We start from the raw sequence: 22025 nt of genomic DNA, 5'->3' as shown, positions 1-22025 counted from the left end.
AGGCCATCACATGGCAAGTAGGCTAAGTGTGCTAGTTCAGGTTTCTCTTCCTTTTATAAAGCCTACCCAGTCTCACTCCATGATAACTAATAATTCATTTACCCATTAATCCATTAATTCAGTCACCTCTTAAAGGCCTTACCTATCAGTATTGCCACATTTGGGGTTAAATTTCACATGAGTTTTGGAGAGGACAAATATGCAAACCATAGCAGAGGTCATGTTACATTTTTTAATAGCGTGGTCAGGGAAGTCCTCACTTAAAATGATGGCTTTTTAGGAAAGACCTGAAATAGGGAAGGGAGTGAGCCATGTCTGAGAGAGGAGCTGTCTTGGCACAGCAACAGCAAATGCAAATATTTGGAGGTTGGAGCTTATTTAGAATATTTGATGAATAGCAAGAAGACCAATGTGGCCGAAGTGGAAGGAATAAGGGTGAGAGGGTAGGAGATAAAGCCAGAGAAGTAAAAGGGAAGAGGAATATGGTATCCTGCCACTAGGCAGATGTTGTAAGGATTTCAGCTTTTACGTGAGTGAGACTATAGGCCAGTGGAGGGTTCTGAGTAGAGGAATGACATGTTCTACTTTTCTTTTCTTTTCTTTTCTTTTCTTTTCTTTTCTGTTCTGTTCTGTTCTGTTCTGTTCCCTTCCGTCCGTCCGTCCGTCCGTCCATCCGTCCGTCCTTCCTTCCTTCCTTCCTTCCTGATCGAGTCTCACTCTGTCACCCAGGCTGGAGTGCAGTGGTGCGATCCCCGCTCACTGCAACCTCCACCTCCTGGGTTCAAGTGATTCTCCTGCCTCAGCCTCCCGAGTAGCTGGGACTATAGGCCACGCTGCCATGCCTGGCTAATTTTTTTTGTATTTTTAGTAGAGACAGGGTTTCACCATGTTAGCCAGATTGGTCTCGATCTCCTGACCTCGTGATCCGCCCGCTTCGGCCTCCCAAAGTGCTGGGATTACAGGCGTGAGCCACTGTGCCCGGCCGACATGTTCTACTTTTCTTTAAAAAAGATCTCTCTGGTTGCCTTGTTGAAAAGAGCCTGAAGGAGAGCAAGTAGTGTGAAGGCAAGGAGACTGGTTAGGAGGCTTTGCCATATCTGAGACAAAGATGTTGGTCTTAAATCTGGGTGATGGTAATAACAGAGCTATAGAAAAGTGATTATCTGTAGGTGCCTTTAGTATCTGAAATGAAAGGGCCATATTTTAAGAGGATAATAAAACAATTGAGTTATATTTGAAATAAAAAGAATATTAATAGCCCTGGATTTAGTTGTAGGATTATTTTATACGAAAGTGAGAATCTTTAGAAATGTCTGCAATTGGAATTGTTTTGGGAAGTTTATGGGGCATACACTTTTCTCTCAGTTTAATTTTTTGTTACTCCACTTTTTCCACTCTCATTTTGCTTGAGTTCAGCTTTTTCTTTGCCTGGATTTGAAACTTCCCCCCAAATTTGATTGTATAAGTAAATACTTTCAAAACCAAAACCAAAAAAGGCTCATCAGTTACTCATTTATTAATATTACATTCGCCCATCTTTTCCATCTGATTTCCCTTTACTTGATGGAAGGACTCACATAGATCTTTATAATTAGTAGAAGTTTTGCACATTTTATACTTTTTAATTAAATTTTATAAAAAATTTTCTACTGACCAAACAAAAGTATAATTGTGACCTGTTATTTGTATGTGATTTCTGTAAACTTTTATGTTTTAAAATTTTATGTTCTTTCTCCACTTACCAGTAAATTAGACTTTATCCTTCAGTTGCATAACTGAAAACATTTTGGAATATTGATCATTTTAATTCAGTGCCATTAATATGTAGATTGTAAAAAACTCAATGAATTCAATCATTTTTGGCTTTTGTTATGAATCATATTGAAATAATCATCCTTGTTGAGCACTAATGTTAGCATTAGTGTGTTCTCACTCTGCTATAAAGAACTACCTGAGACTGGATAATTTATGAAGAAAAGAGGTTTAATTGACTCACAGTTCCACAGGCTGTACAGGAAGCATAGCGAGGAGGTCTCAGAAAACTTACAATCATGGTGGAAGGCAAAGGGGAAGCAAGCATGTCTTACCATGGCGCAGCAGGAGAGAGAGAGAGAGCAAAGTGGGTAGTGCTACACACTTTTAAACAAACAGATATCATGAGAACTCACTCATTATCATGAGAACAGCAAGGGAGAAATCCGCCCTCATCATCTAATCATCTCCCACCAGGTCCCTCCCCCAACACCGGTGATTACAATTCAGCGTGAGATTTGGGTGGGGACACAGAGCCAAACCATATTAACTGTCAAGATTTGACATAAAAATCCAATACTCTGGCTGGGTGTGGTTGTTCACGTCTGTAATCCTAGTGCTTTGAGAGTCTGAAGCAGGAGGATTGCTTGAGGCCAGGATTTTAAGGCTGCAGTGAGCTGATTGCATCACTGTACCCCCTCCTGGGTGACAGAGCAAGACTCTGTTTCTAAACAACAAAAAACAAAACAACCAAAAACAATATTTATGCTGTGCAATTTTTTTAATATTCTTATATTCTGGTATTGTGATATTCTTTCCGTAATAGCCGCAGTTTGGCAGAAGCCTGTTCAGAAGGAGACGTAAATGCTGTGCGAAAGTTACTCATTGAAGGGCGAAGTGTAAATGAACACACAGAGGAAGGGGAGAGCCTCCTTTGTTTAGCTTGTTCTGCTGGATACTATGAGCTTGCACAGGTTCGTATTACCAAAATAAAGCTTATTTGTTGTTTTTTTAAAAACTGGCTTGCTTACTAAGGAAATAATAAAATAAATCCTTCCAACCATTAGGATTATTTCAACAAATAGTTTTGTTAGATAAATTTTGTATGCTTATAGCTCTTTTACTATGACTAGGTGGACGTTATATAAATACATGTGTTCAAAATTTTTTGACGATTATTTCCTAATATCTTTTTAAACTATTTTTCTTTCATAAGGTTTTGTTGGCAATGCATGCAAATGTGGAAGATAGGGGAATCAAAGGTGACATTACACCTTTAATGGCTGCTGCTAATGGAGGACATGTCAAAATTGTGAAGTTGCTGCTAGCTCATAAAGCAGATGTTAATGCACAGTCTTCAACAGGTCATGCATATTTCTTTTTCAGTTTTGCTACATAGTAACATCATTTGGTAATAATGGTTTTGCATGAAAGTGATGTTTAGTGCTAATTTTTCAGTTCTCTTATTTCTTAGAAGTGCTACATATTCTCATACATCTGTGTATGAGTTTTGAAGTATATAGAATATATTTTGAATGATATTCTTCCTGTTTTGTTTATGAGGGCAGTTGGCCTTTTAAGGTTCTTGAAGATAAAAGTAAAACACTGACCCAGTTAGACGGACCACTCTCTTGGAAATTGAGAGGTGTGGGCCATAGTGCTCAAATCCATGTTTTCAGTTTTTTAGGAGAGGAATGGGAAGATAGGGAGACCAAACGACTGTGGAACAAAAGGATAGTTCATTGTTTCCTACTGTTACTAAATTGTGGCCCACAGAAAAAGTATTGTGAAAACATTGTGTCCAGAAGAAGAGCGTAACTTTAGTCTAAAATACATCTATATTTTTTTCAAATTTGGGCCTAGATAGATTTGTGTAAAAATTCTAAAATTTCATGGAAATATTTTGTGCATTTCCTTCATGCAGATTTTTCAAATTTATTAAATGTTTTTTAAGGTCATGTTCTGATTTGAAGGGATTTTTAGAAATTCTTATTTTACCTAGAAGGTTGATTTTTCTTGTAACATGGGAAATTTTTATCAGCAGAAAAGAATGTTTTAGAAATTATTGAATTCAAATTCAAATTTAGAAATTTGAATTTGATCAGTTAACTAGTATTTGAAGTTGTAATGAAAACATATATGATTAAAAGGTAGAGTATAAGGTATGTATATGATGAGTAATTTTAGGTTAGAAACATTAAAATTTAAAAAAACTTGTGAAACATTTCTCTGATAAACATTAAAACAACTTTTTTCTCATCTTAAGGTAAAACTTAGCTCTGGGTCTTTTACAACTCTCCAGTCTGGATACGTGTATATGATTTTCCACATGTATTTGACTTTGGTTTTAAATGGAAAAGGAGAATAGGGAGTTGACTTCAGAAAGATAAAATGCAGTAGGAAAGGAATTTTATATATAGATACATATTTACATATATGTATATGTAATTTAATATTTATTATGGTTGTAGTCTTCCATTTCCATTTTCTTAATGTAAATTTTATGTTAATGTCTTTTTATTTTTCCTAATTAAAATAGGCAATACAGCACTTACATATGCTTGTGCTGGAGGCTATGTAGATGTTGTAAAGGTGCTCTTGGAATCCGGTGCTAGTATTGAGGACCATAATGAAAATGGTCATACCCCTCTTATGGAAGCTGGAAGTGCTGGACATGTGGAAGTAGCCAGATTGCTGCTAGAAAATGGGGCTGGCATTAATACGCATTCTAATGAATTTAAAGAGAGTGCCCTTACCTTAGCTTGTTACAAAGGTACAGTATAAACCTTTCTTGAAACAAAGTTTTTAAACATGTGAAATTATAATTATTTTATGTAATCTTGTTTTTAAGTTAAAAAATAAAATAATAGTATATAGTATGTAATTAAAGGTTAAATAAGTGTTTACAGTGTTGCAGTTTGTTTACTATTTAAATTTTTAAAATATAGATTTAACTGTAAATATTGTCACTGAAAAATGAGTATTAATTGATCTAATTGTTTTATCAGAAACAGTTCTTTTAATGTGAACTGTATAATAGGTTTGCATGTTGGGAAGATTTTGCTTGGTATGAAGGGGTACATGGTATTTTAAATGATGTCAATGAACCTGAAAATATTGGTAATACAGAAAATGCCCTCCTTTGGCAGGCCAGACAATTGCCTGGAAAGATGTTTGGTCTGTAGATAATTAATGTTCTATATTCTAGATTGTTAAAACACAGCCACAGAGCTGAACATTTTTTAGACTCCACATGTATGGCAGATAAATGGCTGTAAAGTAAGGTGTTTTACTTTTTAAGAAAGTAAATTAAGAAAATTTTTTATTAAGAAAGTTTTTTATTAAAAAATGTCATACAATTTTGTGTTTAGCCACTCATTACTGTGTTTTATGTCATCTATCTATATAGTTCTCCCATATTATTTACATCATAAATTCTTGACCCCTAGGCATCAAGAAAAAGCTTTTGCAAAACCTAGTAAAAAATTTAAGGAGGCACTCATTCTCAGTGACTAAAGTTTCACTTTCACAAGCTTACATGTGAGTGGCTCCTTAAATTTTGCACCCCGCACTTTGATTTCCTCACCCTAGTTCTGGCCCTGGTGTTGTTTTGTTCTATATAAGAGTAGCCAAGGTTGTGTGATGCCTTTTGGAATAATTTCATTTATAAACATGAAAATAATCCTTATATATTTGGATTAATTGACTAAAATTTAACTTAAATTTGAAAAATATGGTTTATTTATAAAGTGCTTTTGATTATCTGATGTTAATAGATTTTCAGATAGGGAGCACAGCTGAGGTCCCTTAGTTCCCTTCCCCAATCCTGTTTATAATTAGGCAGAGGCTGATCTTCACTGGGAGGAGAGGAGGTAAGCCTTGGGGTGGGTTGATTGGGTGGCTCTCTCCCCTTCTCACAAATACTTTTGAACCCAGTACTGGCTGCATTTCACTATTGAGTCCCTACTGGCCAGAGAGCTTTGAGATGGGGCTGCATGTAACTACTCTGCCCTCTCACCTTTGCTTGTAGCCCCACCCTGCTATCCAAAAGGGGCATCTGAGGTTGGGGCTTGCAGGCTTTAATTAGAAGCTGGATAGCGAACTGAGGTGATGGAGAACATCTCTGCTACTTCCAGGTATCCATGGACCCCCTTCCCTTCCTCTCTTTCTGGTGAGGTTTCGTAGGATATAGACTGACAAGGAGGAGTCAGGGAAGAGAGAGAAGTCAGGCTGAGACTGAGCACTAATGTGGATTTTGGGGAGGAGAGAATGACAGAGAGGAGAAGGGATGGTAGGTAGTTGGCAAATATAAGATGTGGCAGATACTACATTTACTCACCGAAGTAAATTTTGTTTAACTGTTTACCTGTGACTCCACTATCTGTCCTTCTCCCGCCTCCCAGTTGAATAAGAATTGATTGTAGCTCATTCCAAATAAAGCTGGAAAAAATTAATTTTTCTATTGTTTTTTTGCGTAGGATCTGAAGTCTTTTTTAAATTATAATTTGTCTTCTGCTTTTTAACCACTTGTATCTTTATATGAACTGAAGCGTATGGTTTATTTGAAACTGCATCAATGTGTGTATGTGTTTATATTATAATTAAATATATAAATATAAATTAAATAGTGTGGTTTGAAGAATATTTTTATACATACAGTTCCCAGTTTATAAGCAGGTTTTTCCTAAAATGTTTCTGAGTTAGGTATTGGAACTTTAAATACATTTTCTCACAGAAATAACTTGACTGATCATTATCTCAGGCTACTAGTTCATGAAAACTGATTTATTCCGTAGCATACATAACATAACTATATAACATGCCTGGGCTCTTAAAAGGTTGTAGAGGGAACATTTTGGGTGTTGGATTTTAATGGCATCTTTGTTCACCTCTAGCAGGGACTCTAGAAGCAGCAGTTTATAGGGCAGTAGGGTAAGGGGTAGAACCCCAAGATCATTTGTATAATTTGTGTTCTACAATTGAGGGTGGCTTCTAGTTGACTTTATTATGCTTATAAATTTAATGCTGTAAGTTGAATATAACTTTTCAAAATATTACAATTTTAAAAAATATTTTGGAATAATAAAATATTTTCAAGTAATCTTGTACACTTTTGGTTTAGGACACTTAGAGATGGTGCGATTTCTTTTGGAAGCAGGCGCGGATCAAGAGCATAAAACAGATGAAATGCACACTGCTCTAATGGAGGCTTGCATGGTAAGATTGGTGAAATATGTCAAATATGTTTATATATTAACCAGAGAGAGACAGAGTAGTATACAATGAATGCCTTTCCAGTGGGTGCTATGATTCTGTTTGTCAGAACCTTATTGAATCAGTTGTACAACATTAACTTCTATTAAAGTTACTTTCTGAAGCTTTACAATGCTACCTGCATTTTCTTAGTCTCATATAACTATACCAAAGTCACTCTTGTAAAGATTGGTTGAGGATATGAAAATATGGCCAGGCATATGCTTACGACTGTAATCTCAGCATTTTGGGAGACCAAGGTGGGAGGATTGGATTAACAAATTAAAATGGAGGCCAACAGTTCAAGACCAGCCTGGCCAACATACCAAGACCCCCTCTCTATTTAAAAAAAGTTAAAAAAAGAAAAAAGGAAATATAATTCAGAGTATGTACATTATTAATAAGCATAACATACCTCAAACCAATAAATTGACTAAACAAAAATTTAAAAGTAGAGCCTAATTTATGTTACATAATTTACCCTCTCTCGAGGTCTTTTCTGAGCCCTAGATTGTCTTTTGAAGAGCTGCATTTTAGAGTGTATTCGGGAATGGCTCATAACAGTACTCTTAAACCTTTGTATCTTAGTTTATTTATGACACAGAAATGGGTCAAAATATCATAGAAAAATTTATGAGGAGAACATGCCAGCGGTAGAAAGGGCCCCCAAAGAATCTGAAGTTTCTTGTCTCATCTTCCCTTCAGAAAATAATTATTGAAAGGATGTTAAATTTTATTTACTATTTTTTAAAATATGAGGTAGCCATTTAAGACTTATCTGTTGTTTTCCTTATTGCCATCTTAGTGTTTCCTTTAGCAAATTTTTTTTTTAACAAATAAAAGTTTTTCTAAGCTTTTGAGTTCTTCATCTGTAAAATGAGGAAAATATCTTTCTCTGGAGTTGTGAGGATTAAATGAGATAATAGGCATAAAACACATTAATAGTATTAACAGTAACAGTTTTAAAAGTTCCCCATGATAAGGAAATTTAATCATTCTTGCCACCCCCGATTGAGGAAATGGCCTGTGTGTAGATTAAGAAATTAAAATGGAATAATCTGTAGGTCTAGCCAATATGCACTGGAAGTAAATATTGTAAGTGAAAGATATTAGTAGGGGCCAGACATTTGAAAGACTTGCTATAATACTGAGTTTTTAAACTAGGATTTAAAGGAAATGTGGGAGTTCATTACCAAGGAAGAAGACTCAGCACTGAAGAAATAGCAAAGTAATCAAACTAATAAGACATTAGAGTCTTCTCTACAAATTGAAAAAGAAAAAAAGTAGTAAGACATTAAAATTGTGTAATGTGACAAGCATAGAGGCAAAAATGGGCATGGCATGTTTGAAAGAATATGTCTGGGAGATAACATATAGATGGAAAAAATTTATTGAAGGACAAAAAGAAGGGAAAAGAGGGCCTTGAAGTTGCCAGTAATTAGGAAAGCAGTGGGAAAAAGTGACCAGGAGACAGAATATAGAATTTTCTTTTCTTTTTTTATTCATTTTTGAGACAGTCTCACTCTGTTCCCAGGCTGGAGTGCAGTGGCATGATCATGGCTCACTACAGCCTTAACTTCCTGAGCTCAAATGATCCTCCCTCCTCAGCCTCTCGAGTAGCTGGGACGATGTGCACACCACCACGCCTGGCTAATTTTTGTATTTTCTGTAGAAATGGGATCCCACCATTTTGCCCAGGCCTGTCTCAAACTCCTGGGCTCAAGCAATCCTCTCTCCTCAGCCACCCAAAGTCCTGGGATTACAGGCGTGAGCCACCACACCTGGCCCTTTTCTTAATTTCACTGGTACTTGGACGATGAACAATATAGAAAGTACTATGTACGCATTGTGTTCCCCTAACACAGCATGTATCCTTCCCCCACTTCTCCAAAAAGGGTTCCATTTTTTTTCTAACTAATCAAAAGTTTGCTTATCCTTAAAGATTCTTATGAAAATTCTTCTTTTCCTCTCTAAACTTTATCCTTTTAGCATTTAAGTTTGTACCATATAGTGTTGATGTTATCTGTGGTCTCACTATAGTCTCTTATTTCACATACTTACTGTTTTTTTTTTCTAATGGTTAATAAGCTTCTTGATTGAAGGTATCATGTTTCTACTTATTTTATATTTTCAATCTCTATTTCCCTCTTCTATGTTAACAGAATATAGGCAGTGCATAATAAATACTGATTTACTCAACTGTTAAATGTAGCTCTATTCCTTTTTGAGTGGAGACAGATAAACTTCATTGTATAGTAATTGAGAAGTCTTCACATTTTTCAAGATTTTTTAAATGGTGCTGATTTAATTTTTTAAATTGTATTATGATTAGGATGGCCATGTTGAAGTAGCTAGGTTACTTCTTGACAGCGGTGCCCAAGTGAACATGCCTGCTGATTCATTTGAGTCACCATTAACTTTGGCTGCATGTGGTGGGCATGTGGAACTTGCGGCTTTACTTATTGAAAGAGGAGCTAGCCTGGAAGAGGTCAATGATGAAGGTTATACACCATTGATGGAAGCAGCTCGAGAAGGACATGAAGAAATGGTGGCATTACTTCTCGGTCAAGGTAACCATATCTATCAAGACACTATAAATGTGTAAAACCTAAGAGTATAATTTTATAAAATTGGATTTTAGTATTTCACCTTTCTAGTAGAGTTGCAATGAGCTGTTACACAAACCAGTGATAAAGTATTTACTGTGAAAATGACTCCCATACTGTGTTAAACAAAATCAAAGAAACTTCTTTCATATAGAGCTTTCAGAGACATCGTGTGCTATATGTGAACGAAAAACAGAACTGGTGTTGGCAAGGCTTGTGAGTTAAATAGGGGAATATAAGAGCCAACATGTCTAAAGGTAATAGATCAAGAGAATGTATTCCTTTGGTGACAGAATACCTACTAATAAATATTTAATAGATCTAATGTTTTAAAAAACAGTATGGAAAACCACACAGTAAAGATTAACTTGATGAGAGTGCAAGAATGCACACACATTAGAAGCTGTCAAGGGGCTCAGTACATAAACTTCTTTTTTGGGAAAAGTGAAACAATTACTTCAATATGTTAAGATATCTTCAGTTTAGAAGTAATCTCCCATCTCTGTATTTGTAGTGTGATTTTATTTTTGTTTCAGTAGTAAAGTTTTTGTCTGGACAAATTTAAGAGGAATGACACTTTTAAAAAAACTTTTGTTTTTATTTAGAAGTAATGTTGACTATAATTTTTAAAGCATAGGTTTTGGAGCAGACTTCTTAGATTGAATAACAACTCCACTGCTTGCCGATTTTGTAACTTTAGGCAAGTTTCTAACCTTCTGTGCCTCAGTTTTCTCATGTGTAGGGTTGTTGTGACAGTTAATATGTGTGTATAAAGCTAATAGAACAGTGCTTGTCATGTAATGCCTGTTAAGGGCTAGCTATAGTGATGGTGGTAGTATTGATGACAATAATGTTGTGACCTTGTATAAGTTAAATAACCTCAGTTTCCTTGGCTGTAAAATGGAACTAATAATAATAATAATAACAATAATAATACCTAAATAAGTTGTAAAATGCTTTGATATTGCCTGGGAAATACAGCTTATTGAATGTTAAGATTTTTATTATCATCATCATCATCATCATTATCACCAGTATCTTTATCATTTTTGAATCACTATAATGAGAGGATGTAGCTTATTTTTTTGAGTTCTTTTATCACCTGACTTGTACCTTCTGGCTGAGTAAATATTACTCCAGCTGTGGTACATCAAATCTGGATGTGATTTTAATAATTTTATTTATTTTTATTTTTAACTGCCTTAGGAGTTAGTAGAGAAGCACTTTCTTATTTATTATAGCAATATAAATGTTCATTTTTAAGATTCAGTTTATTAAGAAACAATCATGTTTTTCATATCTCTGGAATAAGTTAATGACTTTCTTTAAATAATTAGAATCTTTATTTTAGGAGCAAATATCAATGCACAGACAGAAGAAACTCAAGAAACTGCCTTGACTCTGGCTTGCTGTGGAGGCTTTCTGGAAGTGGCAGACTTTCTAATTAAGGCAGGAGCCGATATAGAACTAGGGTGTTCTACCCCTTTAATGGAAGCTGCTCAAGAGGGTCATTTGGAGTTAGTTAAATACTTATTAGCTGCAGGTAGGCATTTTTGCATTTGGGAGAAGTTTTTCACATGATTTATTTAAGTAAAAATGTCATAATGCAAATATTTTTATGATGCTATGATACACTGAATGTGTGAGTTTAAAAAAAAGTGTGATATACTTTTGTATGTATTCTGAGCAGTTTACCTTACTGCTGTTTGAAGTATCTGCAGCTTTAATTTCAACCAGTTTTGTTTGTAATTTTTTAAATGCCTACAATATTCTCTTTCTAGAAATGAATAAAGTTTGAATTTGTTTAACTTGAGGAGATATGACTTATCTAGAAGAAGTTTTTATTTTCGTCATATATGTCTTATGGCTCTTTTATTAAGTCTATGTATTATTTGTTGACACTACTACAGGAGCTAACGTTCATGCAACAACAGCAACAGGGGATACAGCACTAACATATGCCTGTGAAAATGGTCATACTGATGTAGCAGATGTCTTACTTCAGGCAGGCGCAGATCTGGTAAGCTATGTTACTTTTTAAATCTTAATATTTGACAGTAAGAAATTAATTTTAAATTATGGAGAGTCTAGACAAAAGGTATTTCTTTACTTTCAATTTTATTTTATTTATTAATTTTTTTTTGCCATTCTTTCTCTCACTTAGTCACATTTTTTTCCACACTGTTTAGTGTCCATCCTTAATAGGGTTATTCACTGCATTATCCCTCATTTTCCATAGAAAAAGGAAATTTTTGTGTTACAGATATTAATGCAGACTGGTTTTCCCTTAGGTATTTAACTATTTTTAGAAGCTTTTCTGATTTGATATAAAAAGGCAAATGTGGCTTAGAGGAATTTCAGTATTGCTTAGGAAATAAATTATGCCTACAATATTCAGAACATTATTAAATAATAAAAGAGTTTAAAACATAAATAATAAATAATCTTTTCCCTCAAGTACTTTATAATTTCAGAAAAAATAATAGGTAACAAATACTGAGGTTATTATAAGAGATGTTGTAGTGAAAATGCAGAGTAAAGAAGATCAGAAGGTAAAGCAGTCATCTGATGTATTATTTTGGGGATGGCTAAAGTTTAGAAAGATAGATATGGCAGTGTTGTGGCTAAAGAGATACTTCAATTGGAAAAAATGTTATGAGTGAAGCCTGAGGGGTAAGGAAGCATAAAGCAACTGTGTGTGGGTAGAACAGGTGGTCTTCCAGTCTAGCCTGCGGGGTAATAGGAATAAGACATCCAAAGGCCAATTTTAGTTAAAAGCACCCATATATTTATGGGCCCGAGATTCTAAGATGAATAAGCAACTGTGCTCTTTCCTTCATAGTTTATGACAAATTCATGTGCAGGCAGCAACAAGCCCCCCCTTCAGTAATTAATTTTATAAACTTAATAATTTATAATTTAATCTTTCTTTTGTCATTTATGAGAATAGAATGTTGAATTAGATGATCGTTGGGGCCACTTAGTGTTAGCACTAAGTCTAACAAGGGAGACATAAGCACACAACTAACTAGAATAGAACGTATATAACAAGTGCTTCGGGTTTGTTAGACTTAGAGCTTCTTCAGTGTAAGAACAGTATTCCTAGTGTTTGCCACAGTGGCTCTGAAATATACAACAGTGAAATCTTTAGTACTTGGTTAGTTGATGGCAATTAGAAAAACCTAGGATATGACTTAAGAGAAAAATCAGAAATTGTTCATCAGATGTGAAGGCTTTTTAAAAAAAGAAATAAAAAAAGCCATACAAAAGATACTTTTGCTCAAATCTTTATTTTTTAAGATTGAAAATTTCACCAGTAGTGTTCTTGATTACTTAGTAATCATAAGTATGCAGTAGAGTCTCCATCCTTTTGGGACCCAGAAAGCTCTTGTAACATCTTAGAGTTGATGGTTTTAGAAAAGTTTGTTATCATTTTTGTATAAGGGAAACTAGAGATAATAGGAAGTCTGTAAAGAGATGATAATGATGTACTTACTGAAATTCATAGAGATGGGATACACTCATGAGAGGAAAATAACTTGGAGTGGATGAGGATAATGCTCATTATATTGATTGTTCGAAGAAGGCCATGCTAGAGTACCATACATGCATATTCAAGTACCGCAATTCATTGTGTAGAGAGAAGGACAAATTACTCAGATGCATTTAGATGAGGGCATCATGATCACGTGACTATAACTTCAAATTTAAAATTATTTGCAGTGCTCACTTTGGCAGCACATATACTAAAATTATTTCCATAGAACATGTTTATAATTTGAGATTTTTTTAAAATTTAAAAGTATATTTCTTAATTTCCTTCAAAGCATTATATTTAAATATTTAGATTCAGAAATCAGTCCAATTATTTTCCTTTTGATTTCCATGAAAAAGAATACTTGTTCACTGGCAATTAAATGTCAAGTCTTTTTTTTTTTTTAAACAGGAACATGAATCTGAAGGTGGAAGAACTCCTTTAATGAAAGCTGCAAGAGCTGGTCATGTTTGTACTGTTCAGTTCTTAATTAGTAAAGGTAGGTTTGTATAAAACAGTTGTCTTTTTTTGAAAGGTATCTACCCTTGCCTTCATTTAGAGGTTTAAGGGTAAAGGTCTTTTGAATGCAAGAGGGTATCATATGAGGAGGGATGCTACTGACATTTAATGATTGAGTGGATAGTTGATAAACATCCTGCCATGCACAGACCAGCTTCAAACTAGAAATAATTGTCATACCAAGTAGCACACTTGTTGTGAAACGTATAAAGGAAAGGGAAATTTCTCTGTGTAAAAACTGAGGATTTAGGTAACAAACTCTGCTGTGTTCATGTACTATAGCATTATCTTGAAACCTGGAATTCTATGATGTTTCTGCCACTAAAACAGTTTGTGGCAAGTAACATTTCTACTATTTCCCTGGTTCTGTGTTTCCTTTTTTATAAAATACAGGGAGCTGGTTATAAATATAGTATAAAAAATGTTCACAATTGAAATGTGACAAATATAGCAAATTGCATGAGGATTTTCATTCATGATCAGAAATTTTAGTTTGAATACCAAAGACCTTAATGATCAAATAAAATAAAAGGGAGTGTATTATTACTTTCTTTAAATTGTTTCTTACATGCTTACTATGAAAGTTCTTGTTGAGACAGTTTTCAATTCAGAGTTCATCATATTCTTAAGTATAAGAGATTACAGATTTTACTTTTGATTCTGCATTGATAAAAGAAAGAGGAAGCCAGGTGTGGTGGCTCACCCTTGCAATCTCAGCACTTTGGGACCTCGAGTCAGGAGGATCCTGTCAGTCTTGGAGTTCAAGACTAGCCTGGACAACACAGTGAGATTCCGTCTCTACAAAAAATTAAAAAATTAGCTGGGCATGGTGGCTTGCACCTGTAGTGCCAGCTAGTTGGGTGGCTGAGGTAGGAGAAGCACTTGGGCTCAGGAGTTCAAGATTATAGTGAGCTATGATTGTGCCACTGCACTCCAGCCAGGGTGACAGAGTGAGAACCTGTCTCAAAACAAAAAAAAGATGTAGGCCATATACAATTTTAAAAGGCAATAATATACCATTTTCTTCACATTATAATAATAGTAAAGAAATCTCAAGTTTATAATTGTTTATTGGTAAAGAAAATTTGAAATAACTTACTGGTGAAATTACTTTCAACATTTTAACATGCACTGGTGATACGCTTGAGAATAGTGTTATGAATATATAGCATTATGTACATAATCACTGTCCCTTCTCATTGGTTAATTTTAATGGTTTGATTTCAGTTTCTTTCTGCTGTTTTATTTCCATTTCCCACGTTACCTAGCACAGTAATCCAAATTAGGGATAGAGGTCAGGTGCCATGGCTCATGCCTGTAATTTCAGCATTTTGGGAGGCCCAGGCGGGAGGATCACTTGAGCCCAGGAGTTTGAGACCAGCCTAGGTAACATGCATGGCAAGACCCCATTGCTACGAAAACAACAAACGAATAAATTAGGGATACATTCCTATTTGGCAGTAGAGGTGAATTATCTATTTTCCTTGCCAGAAATTTACTAATGGGAAAAAAAATGGTACTATTCTTTCTATTTAGTGTTTATTCTCTACATAAAGCCCATAGAGGGCAGTATAGTTTATTTTTATTCAGTCGTCTTTTCTACTGAAGAACTTAAAATACAAATAAAACTTCATATTTTACTTTTAATACAGTTATTACATTAGGAGTAATGGCTACTTTGGTGTCTTTTACTGGTGCATACTGAAACCTTTTCAAATTATATCGTGTTTGTCTGGGATTTATTTACTTTAGAATAATCCAAGATGGGAGAGGAGAATTAATGTAGGATATTTGTGAAATGAGATTGGCCTTGTGTTTATAATCATTAAAGCTCGGTAATGGGTATGTGGAGCCTCATAATACTATTTTCTCTACTCTTCATGATTTTTAAATTTACCATAATTTTAAGAAAAACCATTCTACTAATATGATTTTCCATGCCTTTTCTGTTTTAGGAGCGAATGTGAATAGAACCACAGCTAATAATGACCATACTGTACTGTCCCTGGCTTGTGCAGGGGGTCATCTGGCAGTGGTGGAACTACTTTTGGCTCATGGGGCAGATCCTACTCACCGTTTGAAAGTATGTAACTCAAATGTTTGTGCAACATTGTGAATTAGTATTTCTCTCTTGGTCATTATTACAACATATCATGTACAAGTTCCATTCATAATGGCATTCTAAGTGTAAATTTTCTCCTTTTTCACTTGAAGCGTTCTTTACCAAACCTGTGATTTTAATGTGTCTGGGACCTGTTGGCTTTATCTTCCTAAGTGATTCTGTAAACTAACTTATTTTTCTTCACTTTTTTTCCCCTTCCATATTCACTCTTGTAGGATGGCTCAACTATGTTGATAGAAGCAGCAAAAGGTGGCCATACAAGTGTTGTTTGCTATCTCTTGGATTATCCTAATAACTTGCTTTCAGCCCCTCCACCAGATGTCACTCAGTTAACTCCCCCATCCCACGATTTAAATAGGGTAAGATTTTAAAAATTAAAGCATTTTTTGGTATGTCTTCTTTATCCTAATTCTTTCACTTATAGTTTCTGTTTAAATTAGGGTTTTTTTTTGTTCTAATATGTAGTTCTGTTTTTAAATATGTACTTGATACAGTTAATGAACATCTGGTACAATATTCAGATCCTAGATGATAAGATTATGCTTTAGCTTTTAAAGGTCACAACTTGAATTCAAAGCCTACTAAAAAATGTCATGGTAAACAATTTGGTGCCAACATATTTTAAGTAAATATGTCATTGTCTAAGATGACATATTAAAAATATTTTCAAAAAATCTCTAATTTATTCTTTATTTAGAGCATATTACTTAATAGATTGTGTAAGGACACTAATAGTCACTTTAGTGTCCTTTGTCTTAGGCTCCTCGTGTACCAGTTCAAGCACTGCCCATGGTTGTTCCACCTCAGGAGCCTGACAAACCACCTGCCAATGTTGCCACCACTCTTCCCATCAGGAATAAAGGTCAGTTATACTTCTAAAGACTGTTTCTTACTTGGTGTCCAGGTAAAAATAAGATTACCAAAAAATAGCCATTTCTACAAACAAGGAATTTTACTAAGTTGGCATATTAAATTTTTTTAACCCATGATAAAAGCATGTTATTGGGACAAAAAAATAGTTAATAGCACTAATTTGTGCTACAATTAGAAGTTTTAGCATGAGAAATTCAGATGCTCATCTTTGATGCAGTTCTGATTATCCATGATTTCCTTTAATAGTAATTTTTATTCATGTAAAATGTTAAGCTGGGTATAGTTGAGCAATATTTTTATAAATTACTTACTTAAATCTCTGCAGTTACAAAGGCATAAATTAACAAGATGTATCAAATATTAGAAATTTATTTTAGAATGACTGGCTTAATATAGATTTTATATCTGATCTGGGATACCTTTTCTCAACCAATAATTCAGTTACTTGAAATATGCTTGTTTATTTCTCTAGAATTCTGAGGTCCATATTTGACTTGTAGATGTTACACCGTGCATGTTCTTAAGTAATGTCCCCAAACATTTTATACCTACCGGTTTGAATCAGTTTTTCTTTTTAAAAGTTTTACCTGAAGAAACAATGCAGTTTTTATTTTTTTGGTTTTTGGCTACGTATATTCTTTTATGAACAAGAATGCTAAGTATTTTCACCAGCTCTTTTCAGTCACTACTGTCAACCTAGAGCCTTGGCACCTTTTTCAGCTGGTATAGCAAACAATTGATTGCCGTACCTATAGCCAGATCTGTCTATTCGCCTGGCTGTCAGAAGATACAGTGGATGGCATAGTCCAGCATCTTTTCTTCCGGGGAAACTGAATCCCAATTCTCTACTGGCCAGATAGCTGTGTGAATATGTGAATTTATATCTTGCCTCTATTAGTCTTGAAGATGGTAGGCCCCAACAAAGACATATATTTTAGTCGGATTTTAATTTCTTGTTACTTCTTAGTGGTTTGGGTACTTTTTGTGTGTATGTGTGTGTGTTTAAAAGGCACAGACTATGAAATGTGAAAAAACCTGACTTAGAGGTCTGTTTTCTCTTCACCCTAATAATTTAGCATTATTGTTCTGTTCTTATGATGAGTTTTAACATCTTTATGACCATATAAAATATCTACACATAGCCTTAGATGTTACTTTAATTGCACACTTAGGTATCACAAACCTGCATTCCTCTATTGTCTAATTTAAGCCATGTGATATTTTTAAGATTCTGAAATTAATTTACAAAGATTTTGCACATAAAATACATACATTTTATATTTGTGAAAAAGAAGGTGGATTTGTTTTTAATTTTTTAACAGTGCATTTTCACCTTTTATGGATATGATTACTTAGTGCATAACTGTTGGCACTAAACCTCCCAACAGTAACTCTGTAATGAGGATGCCATTCATGTGCACTTCTGAGGGGGTTTCTTTTTCACACAGCTGCTTCTAAACAAAAGTCCAGCAGCCATTTGCCAGCAAACAGCCAGGATGTACAGGGTTACATCACCAATCAGTCTCCAGAGAGCATTGTAGAAGAGGCTCAGGGAAAGTTAACAGAACTGGAACAGAGGATAAAAGAAGCCATAGAAAAGAATGCACAGCTGCAGTCCTTGGAACTGGCTCATGCTGACCAACTTACCAAGGAGAAGATCGAGGAGCTCAACAAAACAAGGGAGGAGCAAATTCAGAAGAAACAAAAGATTTTGGAGGAACTACAGAAAGTAGAACGAGAGTTACAACTGAAAACTCAGCAGCAGCTAAAAAAGCAGTATCTAGAGGTTAAAGCTCAAAGAATTCAACTTCAGCAACAGCAGCAACAGTCTTGCCAACACCTGGGATTACTAACTCCTGTTGGAGTTGGAGAGCAGCTTTCTGAGGGAGACTATGCACGGTTACAGCAAGTGGATCCTGTTTTACTTAAAGATGAACCCCAGCAGACTGCTGCTCAGATGGGTTTTGCACCAATCCAGCCTCTGGCGATGCCTCAAGCTTTGCCTCTGGCGGCAGGTCCCTTGCCTCCAGGGTCCATCGCAAATCTTACAGAACTGCAAGGAGTGATAGTTGGACAGCCAGTACTGGGCCAAGCACAGTTGGCAGGGCTGGGGCAAGGAATTCTGACAGAAACACAACAAGGGTTAATGGTAGCCAGCCCTGCTCAGACCCTCAATGACACGCTGGATGACATCATGGCAGGTGGGTTTATATTGTTATGAGCAGGTATCAAATATGATTTGCTTAAGGCGAGTAAGAATGTACCCAAATTTTTTGCCGTTACCCAACTTGAGAACTATTTTTGGACTGACCCATGTCTAGCTTTAGAAGTATTAGTTCAATCTCAGAAGTTCTCAGATGGATACAGGTCAAATTAAAGATTAGCTCATTCAATACAAATGACTGAAGCTTTCTGGCTTAGCTTGGTAGCTTGAGAATCTAGGTTTTTCAGTAGTGGGGTTGATGTTTGATTTTTGTTTTTGTTTTCATTTTTTTCCTTTAAGTTCAGAATACTGAGATTGAATTTTGGCATTTTGCTTCTGTATTCACACCAATAAACTGGGAAATTGATAGAAGTTGAAGTGCAAAACTAGTAGGACACATCAGGAAGCTTATTTATGAACAGCAATACTTTATATCCTAATGGATCAGACTTCAAACCTGATGGATATTTAAAAAAAAAAACACTTTTACAAAATTAATAAAGTTCAAAACCAAATAGGGTTTAATTATACTGTATGTAAGTGATTTTGTCCCCTGTGAATGTTAATGTGTAGTCTCTTTCTAACTGTATCATGAGAAGGTGTGGCCCCCCTGAAAGTATCATAAATGATATATTTTTAGATGTGTAGCCAGATAAATTTTATTCCATTATAACTAGTTTCATTGACAAGAAGATATACTTTAGAAGATTGTTTTAATGCTTCTAGTTTTTGGTACTTATTTTTTGTGTTTTGTAACAAAGTAATGGGATGAGGTTTTATAGGGTTGTGAACCATAAGAATGCTGTACTGAGAAGGATAATTTGCTTCATTAAAAAAAGAAAATTTGGAAAGGAAGGAAAACAGAAAAATGGAAGGAATAAACAGTGGAATTTTGGTGACTGCCATCTCTTCCCCTTTTTTATTCATTCATGTGTACTTAGAGGATGATTGACTTTTTCTAATTTAAAAACTGTTTCAGTAGCATTAAATATGATGAGCTTATTTTTTTTTAAGTTTCATCTTTTAAATGGATAATAGAAAACTAAACTGTATAGTGTTTAGATATTTAGGTAACATTCAGACACTAAGAAACCAGCTGAGATAGATTTTATACTTAAAAATATCTGTAAAGTTTGCTAGTCCTCCTTTAATAGCACCTCAGTAGTTATAACATGTGGAATGAAAATTTCTGCTAGTCTTAAGGGTTAAATAACCAAAATGCTAGTAATAATTACTGGTAAGAATTGTACGACTCTTATTGATGAGTGCAAAATTTTTCTATAGATTTGAAAGTCACTACTAATCACGACTAGCTGATTATAATAATTGAGAGTAAACTTTTAAAATTATTAAATATCCTGTGAAAGTTGGAGCACAGTAACCATTAACCCTAAATCTGATACTATGTCCATATGAATTCAGATCATAATGGTGCTCTATCATGTGAAACTACTAAAGGATGTATAGAGTTAAATATTACGTATCCACTTGAATGAAGAATAGGCATTACGTAGTAATGGTTGTTTAAAAAAATTTTTTTTATATTATATCAGAGTTTACCTGATGTGCTTGGGCATGCGTAGTTGTCAACAATGATTTGCTAGTTGTACAGTTTTGTATGCTGATCAGAATTATCAGAAGTTTGTAAAGTATCTTTTCTTTTGATTCATACATGAAACAAAAAAAATTCTGTGTGTTCTCAGTGTTCTGTATAAAAAATTTTTAAGTGCATATAACTTTTTAGGAAATATGACAAATGCTTGTCATAATACAAAAATATTTTACTTTTTTATTATGCTTATTTCTATGGGGAGAGAAACATAGCCAGAAGGAGGAAGAGTAGGATTAAAAACATTTGACTACTTACCTGCAACTCATCCCTGACAACAGGCATGTGCACATTCACACACATGCACATATACTCATGCACTGACTTTTGCAGCCTCAATCTTAAATTTCTGTGGTAGGATGTATCCTTTCAGTTGCTTAATGATGATTTCCACTTCTTTCTTAGGGGTTTAAAGTATATTACAGCCTCATTAGTCTCATCGTCTTCTTTCCCTCCCTCTAGCACAGTCCCTGCTCTTTATTTCTTAGCCTTCATTTGTTAGACTTCTGCCATAAAATTTGCTGACCAAAATCATCTGTCTTTCCTGTTCTTCACACTTGCCAAACCAGAATCAGCTCCCTGTTTAACCTGTGTCAACACCTTGCCTTTGCTATCATCTCAAGTTCCCTTTTTTCTACGCTGACATTAAAACTTTTCTGACGTGTGGTTCTCCCTCTCTAAATCTAACCCTAAAATGAAGCCCCACATGTAAAGATTTTTACCAGAGTTTCTTCAGGTACCTACATATTTTACATTTGTTTCTTTTAGTTGTAGAGAATGGATGTGTGATTGACAGTTACTTAATTTTAGTAAACCAGTTTTGTAGGTACCCTGAAGGAAATGATGAGATAATTGATTTTTCCTGTCTCCTTTTAGATGAGGTGATAAGAACAACCAATTTGACTTAAAAAAAAAAAAAAACAAAACTGTAATTTTTGTAGGTTTTTTAAAAGAAAATATTCCAGTTGAAATGTAAATTATAATTTATTTAGTCATTTAACAATAAAACTTAGATTTTTTTTTAACCTGTTTAGTATTATGAAATAAAATTTAGTGATTCGGACAGACTGGTGTTTATCCTGTTTAAGCTACTTTTTGTATTTAGCATTTTTATTGTGAAAATCCAATCAAAGGAGATATGGAATCAATTTTAAGAGCTCTAGATTTTATATGATTTTGAAATTTATATCAACAGTATGTACATTTAAATTATCTTGATCTTTTCGTAACATACAAAACTATCAGTGTGGAGTAACAATATCCAGATCACTAGATTATCAATTTAATATATTAGTATATGCCCTTTTCTATTGGTCTGGATCCCTAAGGATTCAAACAGTGTTTTGTTTTGTTTTGTTTTGTTTTCTCCTTCGTTTTTCCTTTGGCTTTTAAGTGGACTTAAAAATGTATAATTATAGAATGTGTGTTACTATAATGTATAGTGTATGTTTGTGCCTGAACTAAGGATTTCATGTAAAATAGATTTCTTAATTCATAATTATGTTTATAATTGTTATAATAAGATCAATTTCAGTTTTATTCTTGATGGGATC

The 22025-nt window shown here is 34.5% G+C and overlaps 1 protein-coding gene across 11 annotated transcripts in view; it reads left to right on the top strand.

Annotated features, from left to right (window-relative positions):
- ANKRD17 (ankyrin repeat domain 17) overlaps positions 1-22025 on the top strand; it is a 182866-nt gene that overhangs the window by 98897 nt on the left and 61944 nt on the right. For 7 of the 11 annotated variants that reach the window (XM_054554044.2, XM_054554045.2, XM_054554043.2 and 4 more), the window contains 12 exons: positions 2579-2726; positions 2969-3116; positions 4292-4525; positions 6875-6969; positions 9338-9575; positions 10963-11154; positions 11522-11631; positions 13558-13645; positions 15621-15748; positions 16003-16146; positions 16547-16649; positions 18109-18861. In XM_054554044.2, coding sequence (XP_054410019.1) covers positions 2579-2726; positions 2969-3116; positions 4292-4525; positions 6875-6969; positions 9338-9575; positions 10963-11154; positions 11522-11631; positions 13558-13645; positions 15621-15748; positions 16003-16146; positions 16547-16649; positions 18109-18861 — 2381 coding nt within the window. The remainder of the gene's footprint in view (positions 1-2578; positions 2727-2968; positions 3117-4291; positions 4526-6874; positions 6970-9337; positions 9576-10962; positions 11155-11521; positions 11632-13557; positions 13646-15620; positions 15749-16002; positions 16147-16546; positions 16650-18108; positions 18862-22025) is intronic. The other 4 variants (XM_054554050.2, XM_054554049.2, XM_063723456.1 and 1 more) reach the window with 1 other exon arrangement.

This window comes from Pongo abelii, chromosome 3, assembly GCF_028885655.2.
Source record: "Pongo abelii isolate AG06213 chromosome 3, NHGRI_mPonAbe1-v2.0_pri, whole genome shotgun sequence".
Lineage (NCBI taxonomy): Eukaryota > Metazoa > Chordata > Mammalia > Primates > Hominidae > Pongo > Pongo abelii.
Note: the sequence above shows the minus strand (reverse complement) of the source record. Positions and strands in the feature narration are given on the sequence as shown.